The sequence below is a fragment of the Orbicella franksi genome, chromosome 2 (genome assembly GCF_964199315.1).
Source record: "Orbicella franksi chromosome 2, jaOrbFran1.1, whole genome shotgun sequence".
In the NCBI taxonomy this organism is placed as follows: Eukaryota; Metazoa; Cnidaria; class Anthozoa; order Scleractinia; family Merulinidae; genus Orbicella; species Orbicella franksi.
The window spans coordinates 29,589,817-29,602,623 of NC_138146.1; the positions used below are offsets into that span (position 1 = coordinate 29,589,817).

The 12,807-nt window shown below is 36.5% G+C and overlaps 1 protein-coding gene across 1 annotated transcript in view; it reads right to left on the reverse strand.

The window, feature by feature from the left end:
* Positions 1-430: 430 nt before the first annotated feature.
* The window catches only part of LOC145479169 (coatomer subunit alpha-like), a 23,110-nt gene continuing 10,733 nt past the window's right edge, over positions 431-12,807 (reverse strand). Inside the window, exons 17-41 of the mRNA XM_081457446.1 lie at positions 12,621-12,760; positions 12,290-12,375; positions 11,965-12,103; positions 11,637-11,691; positions 11,291-11,398; positions 11,094-11,171; positions 10,642-10,710; positions 9,315-9,401; positions 8,891-8,993; positions 8,675-8,770; positions 8,294-8,382; positions 7,909-8,032; positions 7,087-7,182; positions 6,905-7,011; positions 6,269-6,343; positions 5,930-5,998; positions 5,107-5,243; positions 4,806-4,878; positions 4,346-4,537; positions 4,188-4,220; positions 3,410-3,493; positions 3,136-3,213; positions 2,935-3,047; positions 2,733-2,814; positions 431-1,304 (exon numbers count right to left, since the gene is read on the reverse strand). Coding sequence (XP_081313572.1) covers positions 1,245-1,304; positions 2,733-2,814; positions 2,935-3,047; positions 3,136-3,213; positions 3,410-3,493; positions 4,188-4,220; positions 4,346-4,537; positions 4,806-4,878; positions 5,107-5,243; positions 5,930-5,998; positions 6,269-6,343; positions 6,905-7,011; positions 7,087-7,182; positions 7,909-8,032; positions 8,294-8,382; positions 8,675-8,770; positions 8,891-8,993; positions 9,315-9,401; positions 10,642-10,710; positions 11,094-11,171; positions 11,291-11,398; positions 11,637-11,691; positions 11,965-12,103; positions 12,290-12,375; positions 12,621-12,760 — 2,373 coding nt within the window. The 3' untranslated portion in view covers positions 431-1,244. The remainder of the gene's footprint in view (positions 1,305-2,732; positions 2,815-2,934; positions 3,048-3,135; positions 3,214-3,409; positions 3,494-4,187; positions 4,221-4,345; positions 4,538-4,805; positions 4,879-5,106; positions 5,244-5,929; positions 5,999-6,268; positions 6,344-6,904; positions 7,012-7,086; positions 7,183-7,908; positions 8,033-8,293; positions 8,383-8,674; positions 8,771-8,890; positions 8,994-9,314; positions 9,402-10,641; positions 10,711-11,093; positions 11,172-11,290; positions 11,399-11,636; positions 11,692-11,964; positions 12,104-12,289; positions 12,376-12,620; positions 12,761-12,807) is intronic.

The following is a 12,807-nucleotide window of genomic DNA, read 5'->3' on the forward strand; positions in this document are numbered from 1 at the left end:
CAGCATTTGGGAATTTTTGTACAATACATGGCTAAACTGGAAACCTCATGGGATGACCAGATAAACAACACCATTTTGCCTTTGTTGCAATTCACTCATACTTCAATTCTCAGTTATAATGTTAGCAATGTGTGTACTCTGGTACTCCCGACCCCTAAACTTTGCTGAGAACCGAATAAATTGTTTGCCTTTTCCTCTCTCCTCTGCAGAATTTCATTCATACTGCTTCTGAACCAAAGGGTGCTTCACATTTCCCAACAAAACTTTTACCAGAAGTTCTTAGTTAAGAAGAGCAGTGTCGTAATGCAGTACAGACATGGGCATCTTACTAGTAATTTAACTTGATACCTAATTACAATTTGGTGTCACACAAACTGATCAGTGAAGTATGATAACTTTACAGGCAAGTGTAATGAGAAGCACAACTTTGTTTTAAATCTAAGTTTGAAATATTTATTAAACAACAACACTTTTTCATACAGAGTTTTCACAGTTCTGTTAGAGCTGAAGGGCTGATTTCCAGTTGCTGTTAGCAGTACTCACATTCTTCCCCAGCTGCCTCTTCCAATGGATGGCATTATCTTTGGACTGACAAGTTTGAATCACTATACTTCTCACTATAATTCTTCTGATGCAGAGCTGCCAACTTTGATGACAGCTTTCCCTCTAGTTCCAAAACATTTCTTGTTTGTACTTTTAAGCATTGGACATCTCTGAACACATTGATCAATAAGAGGCATTATTTTTTGGTGATTTATTTCTTACAGTATCTATTTTCAGGCACCTACTTTTAAAAAACACTAATAACAGACTATTATAGAGTTCTACACTTCAGTTACAATTACAAATGCAAAATAATGCATTAACTTAACGAAACAAAAAATGAAAAATGGGCAGTTGCATTTCAAACACTTTTTCATTTATGAATGCATTGTCTCCATGTTTTGAACTGTGTATCCGTTAAATTTCTCATATCCCTCAGAAAGGAATTCTAAACTCTCTTAAACTACCATTTGACAAGAGTTATACCATATTATTTGAATGCTGCACTAGACACCCTGAACGTAAAACCTTCTTGAGATGTTGGAGTACATGTATGTGTTCTTTCTCTTTATAGGTCTGAAGAAGCTTGAATATGGTTTCTTCATACATTGATAAAGTTTTTGTTGCAAAACCACATTAGCGGTAATTACATGTAACTTCTAATAATTAAAAGCATTTCCACTAAGTTCCTTTGAAGTACTTCATCTGAACTGTAATGGGCTGACTCTGAGACCAATAGTATCTTTACCAACCTCAGCAACCTGCACAACCATGAAGCATAAAGAAAAAAGCCTGCGTCAATTTTAGATAAAAAAAATTTAATACTGCTAACATTAGCTTGCATGCAGTTCTTTTAGTGTTAGGAATGAGAGTTTGGTGGTACATCAAAACAATTGTCTTTACAAGGGTGCCAATGCGCTGATCTTGTAAGGAAAACATAATGCAGTGTTGGAAATTAACGCTCCCCCTCACCAACATGTGTTAAAAGCGTTGGGCGAGTACAAATTATTGATCACTGGCTCGTCCGGTGAGTATGATTTTCATTTTTGGTAAATTATTTAAGCTAAATTTTTATTTTTCATTTTGGCAAGAATATCTCTAAATGAGAACTTTCTGGTGCTTTCTTTTAATCTTTTTTTTATCTTTTGAGATGCCCAACTTGATGTTTCATGAATAGACAAAATGAAACACTGCTTCCTCGCAGTGACACATAAGAGAGGCATCTCATATAAGAACCAAAACAAGAAAGCTCAACACGAAATGGCAAGCTGGGTGTCCATGATTACAAGATACCGAAAAAACATATGGTCTATTGTGAATCATTCTGGAGAATTTTGGGGGGGAGGGGTGGAGCATCGTTCTGGGCCAGTGAAAATTACACCAGGTGAGTGGATTTTGAGAGTCACTCGCCAGAATGGCAAGTGCTGTCAAAATTTAGTTTCCAACATTGATAATGATGTGTAAACATTTATCAGAAGGTTAGGAAGTGAATTCATGTAGCATGTTAGTGACAGGCTTTCAGCCAGATGGGTGTCCAGGCGTCCTGTGGATGGCCACTTTTTAAAGAAAATAAATTGTTTTATTTTCCATATATTGCCTTATAAATGTTCATTTGAGCAGGCCCTACAGCACATACTGGATGACCACTTTTTAAATCCTGGCTAAAAGCCTGGTTAGGGACATAAGGGAACAAGATGGCTATTTATAGCTCTTTGCACACATTACATGCCTATGATGATACAGATAATTTTTATTAGATACACACTCAACTCCTCACACACACTGACCATATTGCTGAATTGTATTTGAATTCGGTATTCAGTTGATACACACAGGATAGCTCTGGAAAGTCTTTGGTAATTCCTTAGTATTGCATTGGGCAACCAGGTGATCAAAAACGGCTTAAATGAAGCAATACTGCTTATGTGAATAAAAGAAGCTTTACTTTCAAGATAAAATTTTGTCTTTCAAGTAACCAAGACTTAATTCTGTATGAAAGTGATTCAAACTTTTAACGCACAACCAGTAAAAATACCCCATTTTAAGAGCCTGCTGACGTGTAAACCAGCATGGTGACCCCATTTTTTTATTGCATTTTTTCCATGTTCATATCATGAATGGTAATTATGCTAAGTTTCAAGAAAAGCTTGATAGTCGAACAATTTCAAGGGAATTACCTTAAACCTTACCTTACAGACATTGCAGATTGTTCCTTTGAATTCGGGACAATAGGAAGCTTGACAGAGAGGACATTTTTCCTGTGGCTTGCCTCTGTATAAACAAAGACAGACAAAGAAATGAAGAGCTGGCCTTTCATTTCATGTTTATTTAGTATATGCTAACTTCAGCTAACAAGACCCGACACCTTTATTGTTTCACACTCAGCTGTACCTGTAGAGGGGTTTATATGAAGCTCCACAGATGGTGAAAGGGTTGTGTTCATCATATTGAAGAACGTGAGCATCAGTTGGATTCTTGTCACACGCCTGAAGGATCTTGCGAATCTAAAAAGAAAATATACAACCCTCTCAGTTAATACCATAAAATGTACAACTATGTCAAGTAAGAAACAGAGTTTGGTTGTCTATGTACCTGTGTTGCAACATCGGGGCGTGGCCCCAGTTCCAGCAAACGTCGGGCAAAGGAGCCAGCCGTCTTGAAATTCTTTAGCTGCAGTAAATAATAGGGAAAGGAATTCATACTAATCAGCTAGACAAGCATTTTTCTGCATGGAAAATTCCACGTCAGAGATCTTTCCCTCATCCATGGTACATTATTGACAGTCATCCCTCACCCATCACCAAAAACAAAATAATGGAAAAACTAAAAGTCACTCAAGTTTTTGTTGAAAATTGTGCTTTCTCACCTTGAAGAAAAGATTGACTGCAGTCCTAAGGGTAAGAATCTGATGCACTGGTTGAAGGTTACAGTGTGTAAAATAGGCAGCCATCTGCAATCACACAATTAACAAATTTTGTCAGCTGCTGATTCCATGAGTGTTACTATTGTGTTGAGTGACTACTGAAATAATCACTAGTTACAAGCCCCACTCTATTGTCTAGGTGCCTCTCTCCACCCAGGTGTACAAATGGGTAACAACAAGTTTAATACTGGGGGTAACCCTGCAATGGACTAGCATCCCATCTAGGAGGGAGTAGAAATACTCCTAGTTGATTAATGCTATGATAACCAGTTAGGAAGAAGAAGGTAAATGGCTGGTAAGAAAGAGGAGCTAATATTTACAATGTCCTCTGTAATAGACCAATAGGGTCAATGAAATTCTCTTATCAATCCTAGCTGACATTAACCCTACATGCAAGATTGAAAATTTAATCAACTGATTGATCAAGATGAATGACTGACTGATTGATCGATGAATCAATAGCTGATTAATTAATAGATTCGGCAAGTAAGGAGGCGACTCAATTTGTCCATCCCAGTATCAGCTCATGATAAGAAATATGACTGTTATAAAACATATGGCATCTGTTTGATTCATTGATGTGTTTGGAAAATACATGACTAACTCAGTATTAACTAAAATAGTTAATTGCACAATAAATTGTTATGATCAACGGTAAAGATTAAATTTCACAGCACGTTGTTTACACATCTGTTAATAATATTCCTCAGGTAAAACTAACCTCACACAGCCTCTTCTGCTCTTCAAGTGTGTTCTGTGAAGGAATTAGTGCTTCATGTTAGTAAAAACAGTGGACTCTATTGGAAAGTTCCATGGACAATAGGACTATGCATGAATTAAGTGACATTGGTCCTACTGTAAAAGAACATTTTGTCTTACCTTAGGTAGCTCCTTTCTCTTCACTTCCATCTGCAGTCCAACAATATATTCACGGCATATCCCTAACAGCTGCTGGGTTTCACTGATTTCTTGTTTACTGTCCACAACCAGTAGAGTAATGCTCAAAAGAATAGTGTGGAGTTTTTGGACTGCATCTTGGAACTTACCTCCTGTGGTCAATTGATACGCAGCCTGAAAAAAAAAAAAAAATGAAAATAAAAAAATGATGACAACAGCAAATTTTAGTTGTAAGCCAGAACAGCTTCAAAGACTACCTTGTAGGTCACTAGTCTGTCTGATAAAAGCATACAATGCACTATTAGTTACATGTAACCCTGTCAAGATTTTGTTTGTATAATTTGAACGATTGATCAACGCGAATTTGCAGTTTTCCAGTTTCTGCACCAGAAATTGAGATTCTGTATAATTTTGAGTACACATGAAAAGGATTAATGATAACCTGTAATCGTTGCACAAGCATGTTCAGTTTCATTCCTACTGCAGGTAGGCCACCTTTAGCTCCAGCTTCTCTCCTATGCAAACAAAAATATTGCATTAGAATAAATGAATAACATATACAAATATGTTAGTGGAATGAAATAATGTGTGAGTTATAAGTAACAATGGTTGTGTGACACACAATAAGGCAAAATGCACAACATTCACTGGTATTATCATTACATGTAAGTACACATGAACATCCACTCAGACTGCCAAAGGATTTTTCAATTGAAAATTTACCAATCAGTATAAAAGCTCACCAGTTTCTGTGTGGATGTCCTAACAAGGGTGGCCCTCCAGGTGCTGCTGGAAGTGCTGTTCTTGCACGAGAAAAGGCAAGCATAAACAGTGGCTTGAAAGGTTCAAACACAACAACACCTACTTGGTCATGAAGAAGCTGTCAAACAAGAATACAAAAAGAAAATTACAACTGCTAAAATTAATCAATCAAGAAATTCAAAATACTACTATTGTATATCTCATTGACCATTCCCTCAGTAATATTACACATAATACCATCATTCTTATTGCTAGTAAGAATAGCAGCAGTTTAAAATTGGAAAAGTGTAAATATAAATAGTGTTGAAGCCTGAAGACCCAGCATGTCATGAACAAACTAACCAGGTGAGTAAGACTCACATTCTATCTAGCGAGTCTAGGAAATTGAACCAGCTTATCACAATCAAACTGGAAACACCGTGACTCGCACTTCCTTGGTATGTGTTAACATCTTTCAATAAATTTGCTCAACATTCAATTCTCAGTTTCACTGTGTATAGCATCAAACTGCTACAAGAATGTTTGACAGTGCTGCACATTTTTTCACTGAAGTTCTGCTTTTTCAAACCCACACCAATAATCGTTGTTGCTTATGAAACAATGTTTAATTCCAAGTACAAACTGTTGTATTACTGGTACCAGTAAAATGTATCCCAAAAGCTGGTTTTGAAAATTTTTGCAGTTGATCACAACTTCTCAGCTACATGCAGCCACATTACACCAGTAGAGATTACCATCAAACAGAAACAATCAAGAAATATTAACTAGTTACCCAAAAATTATGATGTTCAACCTGTAACTCACCCTCATGGCACTTTCAAAGGATCCGGCAAGAATGTGATCAACAGCAAGCTGGGAATTCGTACACCACACCTGCAAACAGGAGTAAACAGACTTAGACGAGGTCTTGAAAAAGATATTCAATCCATACAAAAACAGAGATCAAGGGTGCAGAGAAAATTCTAAATGCTTATAAAATTTTCACTAGCTAAGACTAAAGAAAGTACTTTGTGAATGGTGCAGATGTCAATGAATTGGCAGGCATTGCATACATTTGATCACGAACCAGTGGCTTGATTTGCTCGACACCCAGGAATCTAATCATTATCACATTCTGTAGCCACAAACAAGTTGTGTAATTACCTGAGACTGGCTAGTTCCCTTGACAGGAGGTACAAAGTAACCTTCATCTCCAGTACCAGCTGCTAGGCCAACATCCTGGGAATTCAATACAACATAGATTTTCAAAATCACATCACCAGCAGACTATATAATATTGATAACTTATAACCTGAAATCCATGTGGTAGATATTAATTTAAACAGAAATTTTGAAAAAGAAACCTGAATACAAAACCTTGTCTGAACATTGTAATGTACACCTAGTAACTGAATATGCAAATTTGAGAGTCTAATTTCTAATCTAATTTGGATTAACACATTCCATCCGTCCACCAAAAATAAACGAGTCAGATGTCTTCACATGCTTTGAGCTTATCAATCACACCATGGCAAAGAACTTGAGGGACACCAAGCAAGCAGGAAAACTTGTTTTTTAAAAAATAATAAATGCTTTTCTTATATCAAAAGATAAAAACACTTATCCTTAGTTACAACAACTGGACAAAAACTTGAAATGAAATTATGTTCCTGGTAAGAGAGACAAATTAAAAGCAGACTGTGTCTGGTCAATCCTAAAACCTCTTGATCATTTGTAAAACTGGTTAAATCCAGGATTAACGTAGAATGCTATAAAAAAAAACCTCTCGCAAAGGCTCACCAAGTCAGGGGGGAGAACCAGATCTTCATCTCCCACATCCCATCCACCACCCTCTTCATCTCCTCCAAGGATGTCTCCGTCCAAACCGTCATCACCAAATCCTCCTTCTACAATCAAGTTGACATGCCATTTTATGAAAACAGCACAACAAGCAGGAAATCATGTTTCAAACTAAAAGGTACCTTCATCGATCACAAGTGCTGCATCCTCTCCCCAGCCTTCTCCAGCACCTTCATCCATGTCAGCTGCCACCATTGCAGCAGCAGCTCCACCACCAGCTGTCAATCAGAGATGAATAAAATCAGTTCAAATGTCTATTTTATCTCCACTAAACAAGAAGAAACAAAAGCTACACCTGGCACACATGCAATGCAGGATTTTTCAACTTGCACATTACATCCAAATTTCACCAGTTGGGTATTGAATAACATGATATTGAAAAGTTTTTGAAAAGTTTCATGTTTCAGGATAGCATAGACTATCACATTTGTAAGTGTCCAACAGAAATTAGGAAACTACAGTGTAGGCTCTACAAAAGTGGAGGGGCAGTGACTCAAAACAAGACTTAAGCCCTATACATACATGTACATTGTTTCAGTGTAACTTACAACATCCAGGTACATAAATGCAGTAGAAAACATACCAAATTGTTACTTAACAACAATATTATAGTGCACAGTATAAAAAGAGCTCTGCAAAAATTCACTCATGTGCAACTTGCAATTATTATTACTAAGCAAGGCTGTGGTCTAATAAAATTTTGAGAAGCCAAAAGGTTCCCAACCATGAAATCCTGGGTGCCCAGCACTTAAACCTTATATGAAGTCGCCCAAAGGCAAAAGTTAGTCGTCTGTGGCACCTGAGCACTTCTGGAGCACTGCTAAGTGATTATCAGCATAGCACAATCATGTGCCAACTCTGTTTTAAGCACTATCAGCAATGGTGAACTAGGCATAAGCATTGAAAATTAACAGCCATTGAAGATCTCCCTTCTTGTGTCTTACCTTTTGCAGCCATGGCCCCTTCAAAGAAGGTCTTAGCCACAGTAAGTAATGGCCAATTGCCCTCATTCTGTAGAATTGGCAGGGGAGGTTGTAACAACTTGGCACTTGGGTTCACAGGAGGGAGCTGTGAGGGAAACAAGACGGTAAAATTGGAAAGGAAAACAAAATTAAATAAGGAATAAAATAATTAGGAATATTGATATAAGATATTAAAGAAAGAGACTTTTACTTGAAATCATAAACAAGTTTGATGTTAGTTTCCTTTGTTTCAGAGTATCATAATACAACAAAGGAACCAAAACAAATTCCACTGGTTTATAAGATTTCAAAACAAAAGAAAACTGAAAAAAAAAAATCAAGAATAATTACGTTAAACTTTACTTACTGCCTCTGGGTCAAGATCAAATGTGTCCTTGATCTCCTGGCATTCCTCTGCTAGGCCATGTGTAGCTGCTGTTAAGTATGCCAATGAGCCTGAACAAAAAGACAAAAAAATGCAATCATTGTAAATATTATGATGAACCTTAGCCAGGGTTTCAATAAGGGCTGGGCACCACATAAATTGACTGGCTGTGAGGACAATTTTGCCCACCTGGTTTGATCATCTAGAGCAAAGTTTTGCTTATAACGAACTTCAGTTCAAAAAGTTGATGAAAACGTTAAATGAAACCCCTGCCTTAGCTGTTTTATCTCAGGACCTACAGTATCAGCATCAAAAATATATTTTCATTGTGGTTTAAATAATCAAAAAAGACAACAGGCATACCTTGACCAAGACTCTTCAGGATCTTGATTCTTTCTTCCACATCACCTGTGTACAATGCATTGTGGTATTGGCCACTCATGTCTTTGCGGATTTCAGCTGAATGGCCACATAGAAAAAAAGAAATCGCTCATGTTGATTTGAACACTTTCTAAAATAAGTCATGTCTCACTCCACAAACTAATTGACATTCAGTACTAAAATGAAAACCCTACATACCAATCTTTGTCATTTTGCCAAGTTTCTCAAGATTGCCAGTGATGAGATAAAGGAAAGACAACTTGTCAAAGTTCTTTGTTCTTTGGTATGCCATTTCCACCACCTGTTAAGAATAATGGATAACATGACACACTGTAAGCTTCCAACATTTTGTTTCTGGTAATAAACTGCATGTTTTTTATGAACAGTATAAAACAAATATTGAAGCCTGAAGACCCAGTGTGCTACAAGCCAACATACCAGGTGAGTAAGACTTCGGTCTATCTAGCAAGCCAATAAAATTGAACCAGTCTACAAGAATCAAACTGATGCCACCAATGGCTTGCATATTATGGTTATTACTGTTTTCAAAAAACAATGCTGGATAAAATATCATAGAATTTGCATAATTATGCATTTAGTTGCATTACACATGAGCATGTACCTGGTGATTTCCTTGTGTCAATGCAGCAGCTCCTAGTCTCTCCCAACATCCCTTATCATCAAGACTTCGAGCTGCTTCTAGTGCAACCTGTTGATTACAAGATCAAAAACAGAGCTGGATCAAAATCAATATTCTTGAATTTTACCTACCGATAGTTTATCAATCAATTGTGTTAGCAACAATTTATGAAATAAAAAGAGTAATTATAAACCAGATTTTGATAAGTCATCATGTAACTCTTGGTGATCACATTAGCATGTTTAATAACAAAGATCAGCTGCTGTAAAATGTTAAACTGGAAATTAATTGTGCCCGGGTGCTAGATGTGACTAACTTTTGCCTTTGGGCGACTAGAAAAACTCACTTTTGTCATATAAGCTTAAGGTGGCTGAACACAGTTTTTGTGCGTGCTTTTGCGGATGCAACTCAGTGCATGCACAAGGATTGCAAAAAACAAACATGCTGTCAATAGAGCAATCATTTTATTAACTCAACACCCACACTGTCTGTGCTATTTTTCTCCATAATTGAATGCAGTGTATTGATAGCTTTAGTCTTTTATTACAAAGATGTGTTAGAAAAGGTAACAATGCAAAGAACCCAGCAATTCTCAGCTTTTTCTTCGTTACTGAAAGAACCGAAAGAACCCAGTTAAATGCAGCACATGCATAGTAAGTCAAAAAATTGCAATCGAATGAAAAATTGCACTCTCGGAGATATGCCTATTTCTCCAGAACCACTCATTAGAATTTCATGAAATTTGGCACGAACATACTTTAGTAAATAAGTACATTGTAACTGGAGTACTGAAAAAAATTGAACTTTAAAGGAAATTCTAGATATTCCAGTGAACCTTCAACAAGGGATAATTAAAGATCTCTCTGTTAAATTATTAGCAAAATGGTGTTAACTTGTGAGAATCGTTACAAGCTTGTTGTATGCAAATTATAAAGTAAATCTAACAACTAGTTTTTCTACAAATAAACAAAACCCATTTTAAAGGCCTGTTTATATTTATTCATGTTGCCATGGCAATGGCACATCCGTCAGCTTAACCATCAAAAAACCAAAGTTTGTGTTGTTAACTTGCTTGCTGCCATTTTTGACAACCGAGGGATCAAGGGTTTTAGAGGAAAAGGTGATTGAAACACAGGTATCAAAAACTGTGTTCAGCCACCTTAAGTGCTGGGCAGCCAGGATTTCAAGGTTAGGAACCTTTGGGCTCCTCAAAAGTTTTCTTAGACCACAGCCTTGAATTTTCAGGAATTTTATCATCATTTCTCAAGTGCAATAAGTAAGAGCAAGTCTGTAAACTTTGTACACCTACCTCAATGTTACCACATTCCAAGGCCAATCCAAATCTGGTCTTTTCATCTTTAACAAAATGTAGAGCAACCTGAAAAAAGAAAAAGAATAAACCATTAATCAAAATAAACATTTAAGCTGTAAAGTATGTGGCTGATAAGGACAATTTTTAACTACTGTCTTGATAATTGTCAAGCACAATAAAAGTAAATGAGACTCCTTTGGATCAGCACTAGTGGTCATACTGGGTTGTTGCACCCTTAGCTTCCAGCTAGGGTTACAAATAATTGCCCCGGGTTTTTAACTCTTGATAAAATATAGTTATTTTTCTCAAACCCCCAAACCTGGGTCAATTTTTAGGGATGATTAAGTGTTTATTTCAGGATGTTTGTTCAGGGTCAATCAAAGGAAAAATCTTCATTTTCACTACTTACATCATTTACCAAACAGTGAAATAAGACTCTCTTTACATACCTCAGGATAACCTTTCTTTTGCAGGTAAGAGATAATGGACTGTCCAACTAATTTTGCATTTCTCACCATGTGAAGAACCTAATGTGACAGCACCATTTAAAATAAATTTCAAAATGTCACGTTTTAACATAAATTTAACATAAATATGTCATATAACATTTACATTAAACCACACAGGACTGTAAAACTTAACTTACCTCATCATATTTGCGATTGATCAGGGCCAGTTTGAATTTAAACTCCGTTGGATCAATTCCAAGAACTCTAGTTTTGCACTCTCGGTCAAGGCAGTACACGCTGCTTCCCTGAACAAGTACAATAATAGGCTGTTAGTTTTATCCTCAAGTATCAATTGTAACACCCACTGTTAGTACTCATAAAAGTCATCTTCAATTCTTCTCCATGTTCACGAAATATATGATAGGTATAACATTTTGCAGTACAAATTAAAAAAAGCAGGTTTTGTCAACCAACTGACATGTTTTGTGCATTCAAACAACAAAACAAAAATTCCTATTAAAAATTGTTTGAGAATGAACTCACCTTCACTCTAGTAATGTAGATAGGCAAGTCAAGTGTACGGATGATCCCGTGATCACTAAAAGACAATCAATCAATCAATCAATCAGGAAAATTCAAAGAGGAGCTCATTATTTTTCAATTATGATGTCTCCATTTGTCCATCCTTGACCTCTGTCTACTTTTTATCCATACTACATGTTGAAGTTTGGACTTAGAATCTTACTAGACCCCCCTGGCATCATGGCACCTTTGTTGGCTCAAAGGACCGTTTAACTCCTATATAATCCTGTACATACTGTATCTATAAACCAATACAGGAAATAAAAGCACCCACATAATGCAGACTAACCCGTTAGTTAATGCATATTTGATGTGGTTGCTAGTGGTGTAGACAAACACGCCATTTTCTTCCCAGGCCCCACTCTTGACACGGATGTTTTCATGGATGGTACATAAGCACTCCAACTTTCGATTGCAGATTGCGACAACTGTGTGCAAAATAAATAAGAAAAATTGTGTGAAGACCTTTTATACATGTATTTAAAACAACCAAACATTTATGTCTGTATACTTTGTTTCATGTTTCTTTATTTTCTCACTTTTGCCAAGGGCCAATTTGCTATGATTATTGTAATTCCATTTTTAAACTTGATCAAAAGTTGTTTTAGACTCACCATGTTTTCCTAACAGAGCTACATGGGCCATGTCAGCAGACCACATCACATAGCGCACCTTGTTCACTTTGACAGATGCCAAGGACCTAAAGAAACACAAGAATTTCAATGCAGAGATAATTAGAGGATCAGATATAATTCAGGCACTGCACTGAGAGAAGGAAGGGACTTGCCCAAGAACACAACACAAAGATCCTGACCAGAATTCAAACTTAAACTTTAATTTGGGTCTGTTAATATGTATACACAGACTATCCACCATACAACACATGAATGATTTACTAAATACCATTAAAAGAAACATGAAATGGCTATGAAAACAAAAACATACCTCTTCTGTTGTACATCAAATAATGTGACAGAGTCAGAGTCCCTTAATAACAAGCTTCCAGTACCAGCATAAAATATCATTTCACAAGGCGGAGTTTGAACTTTCTTTGTCACTTCATTCTTCAGGTTCTTGATCAATAACTAGTTACCACAAACAAATAAAACTTGACATGAAATCTCAATCAAAC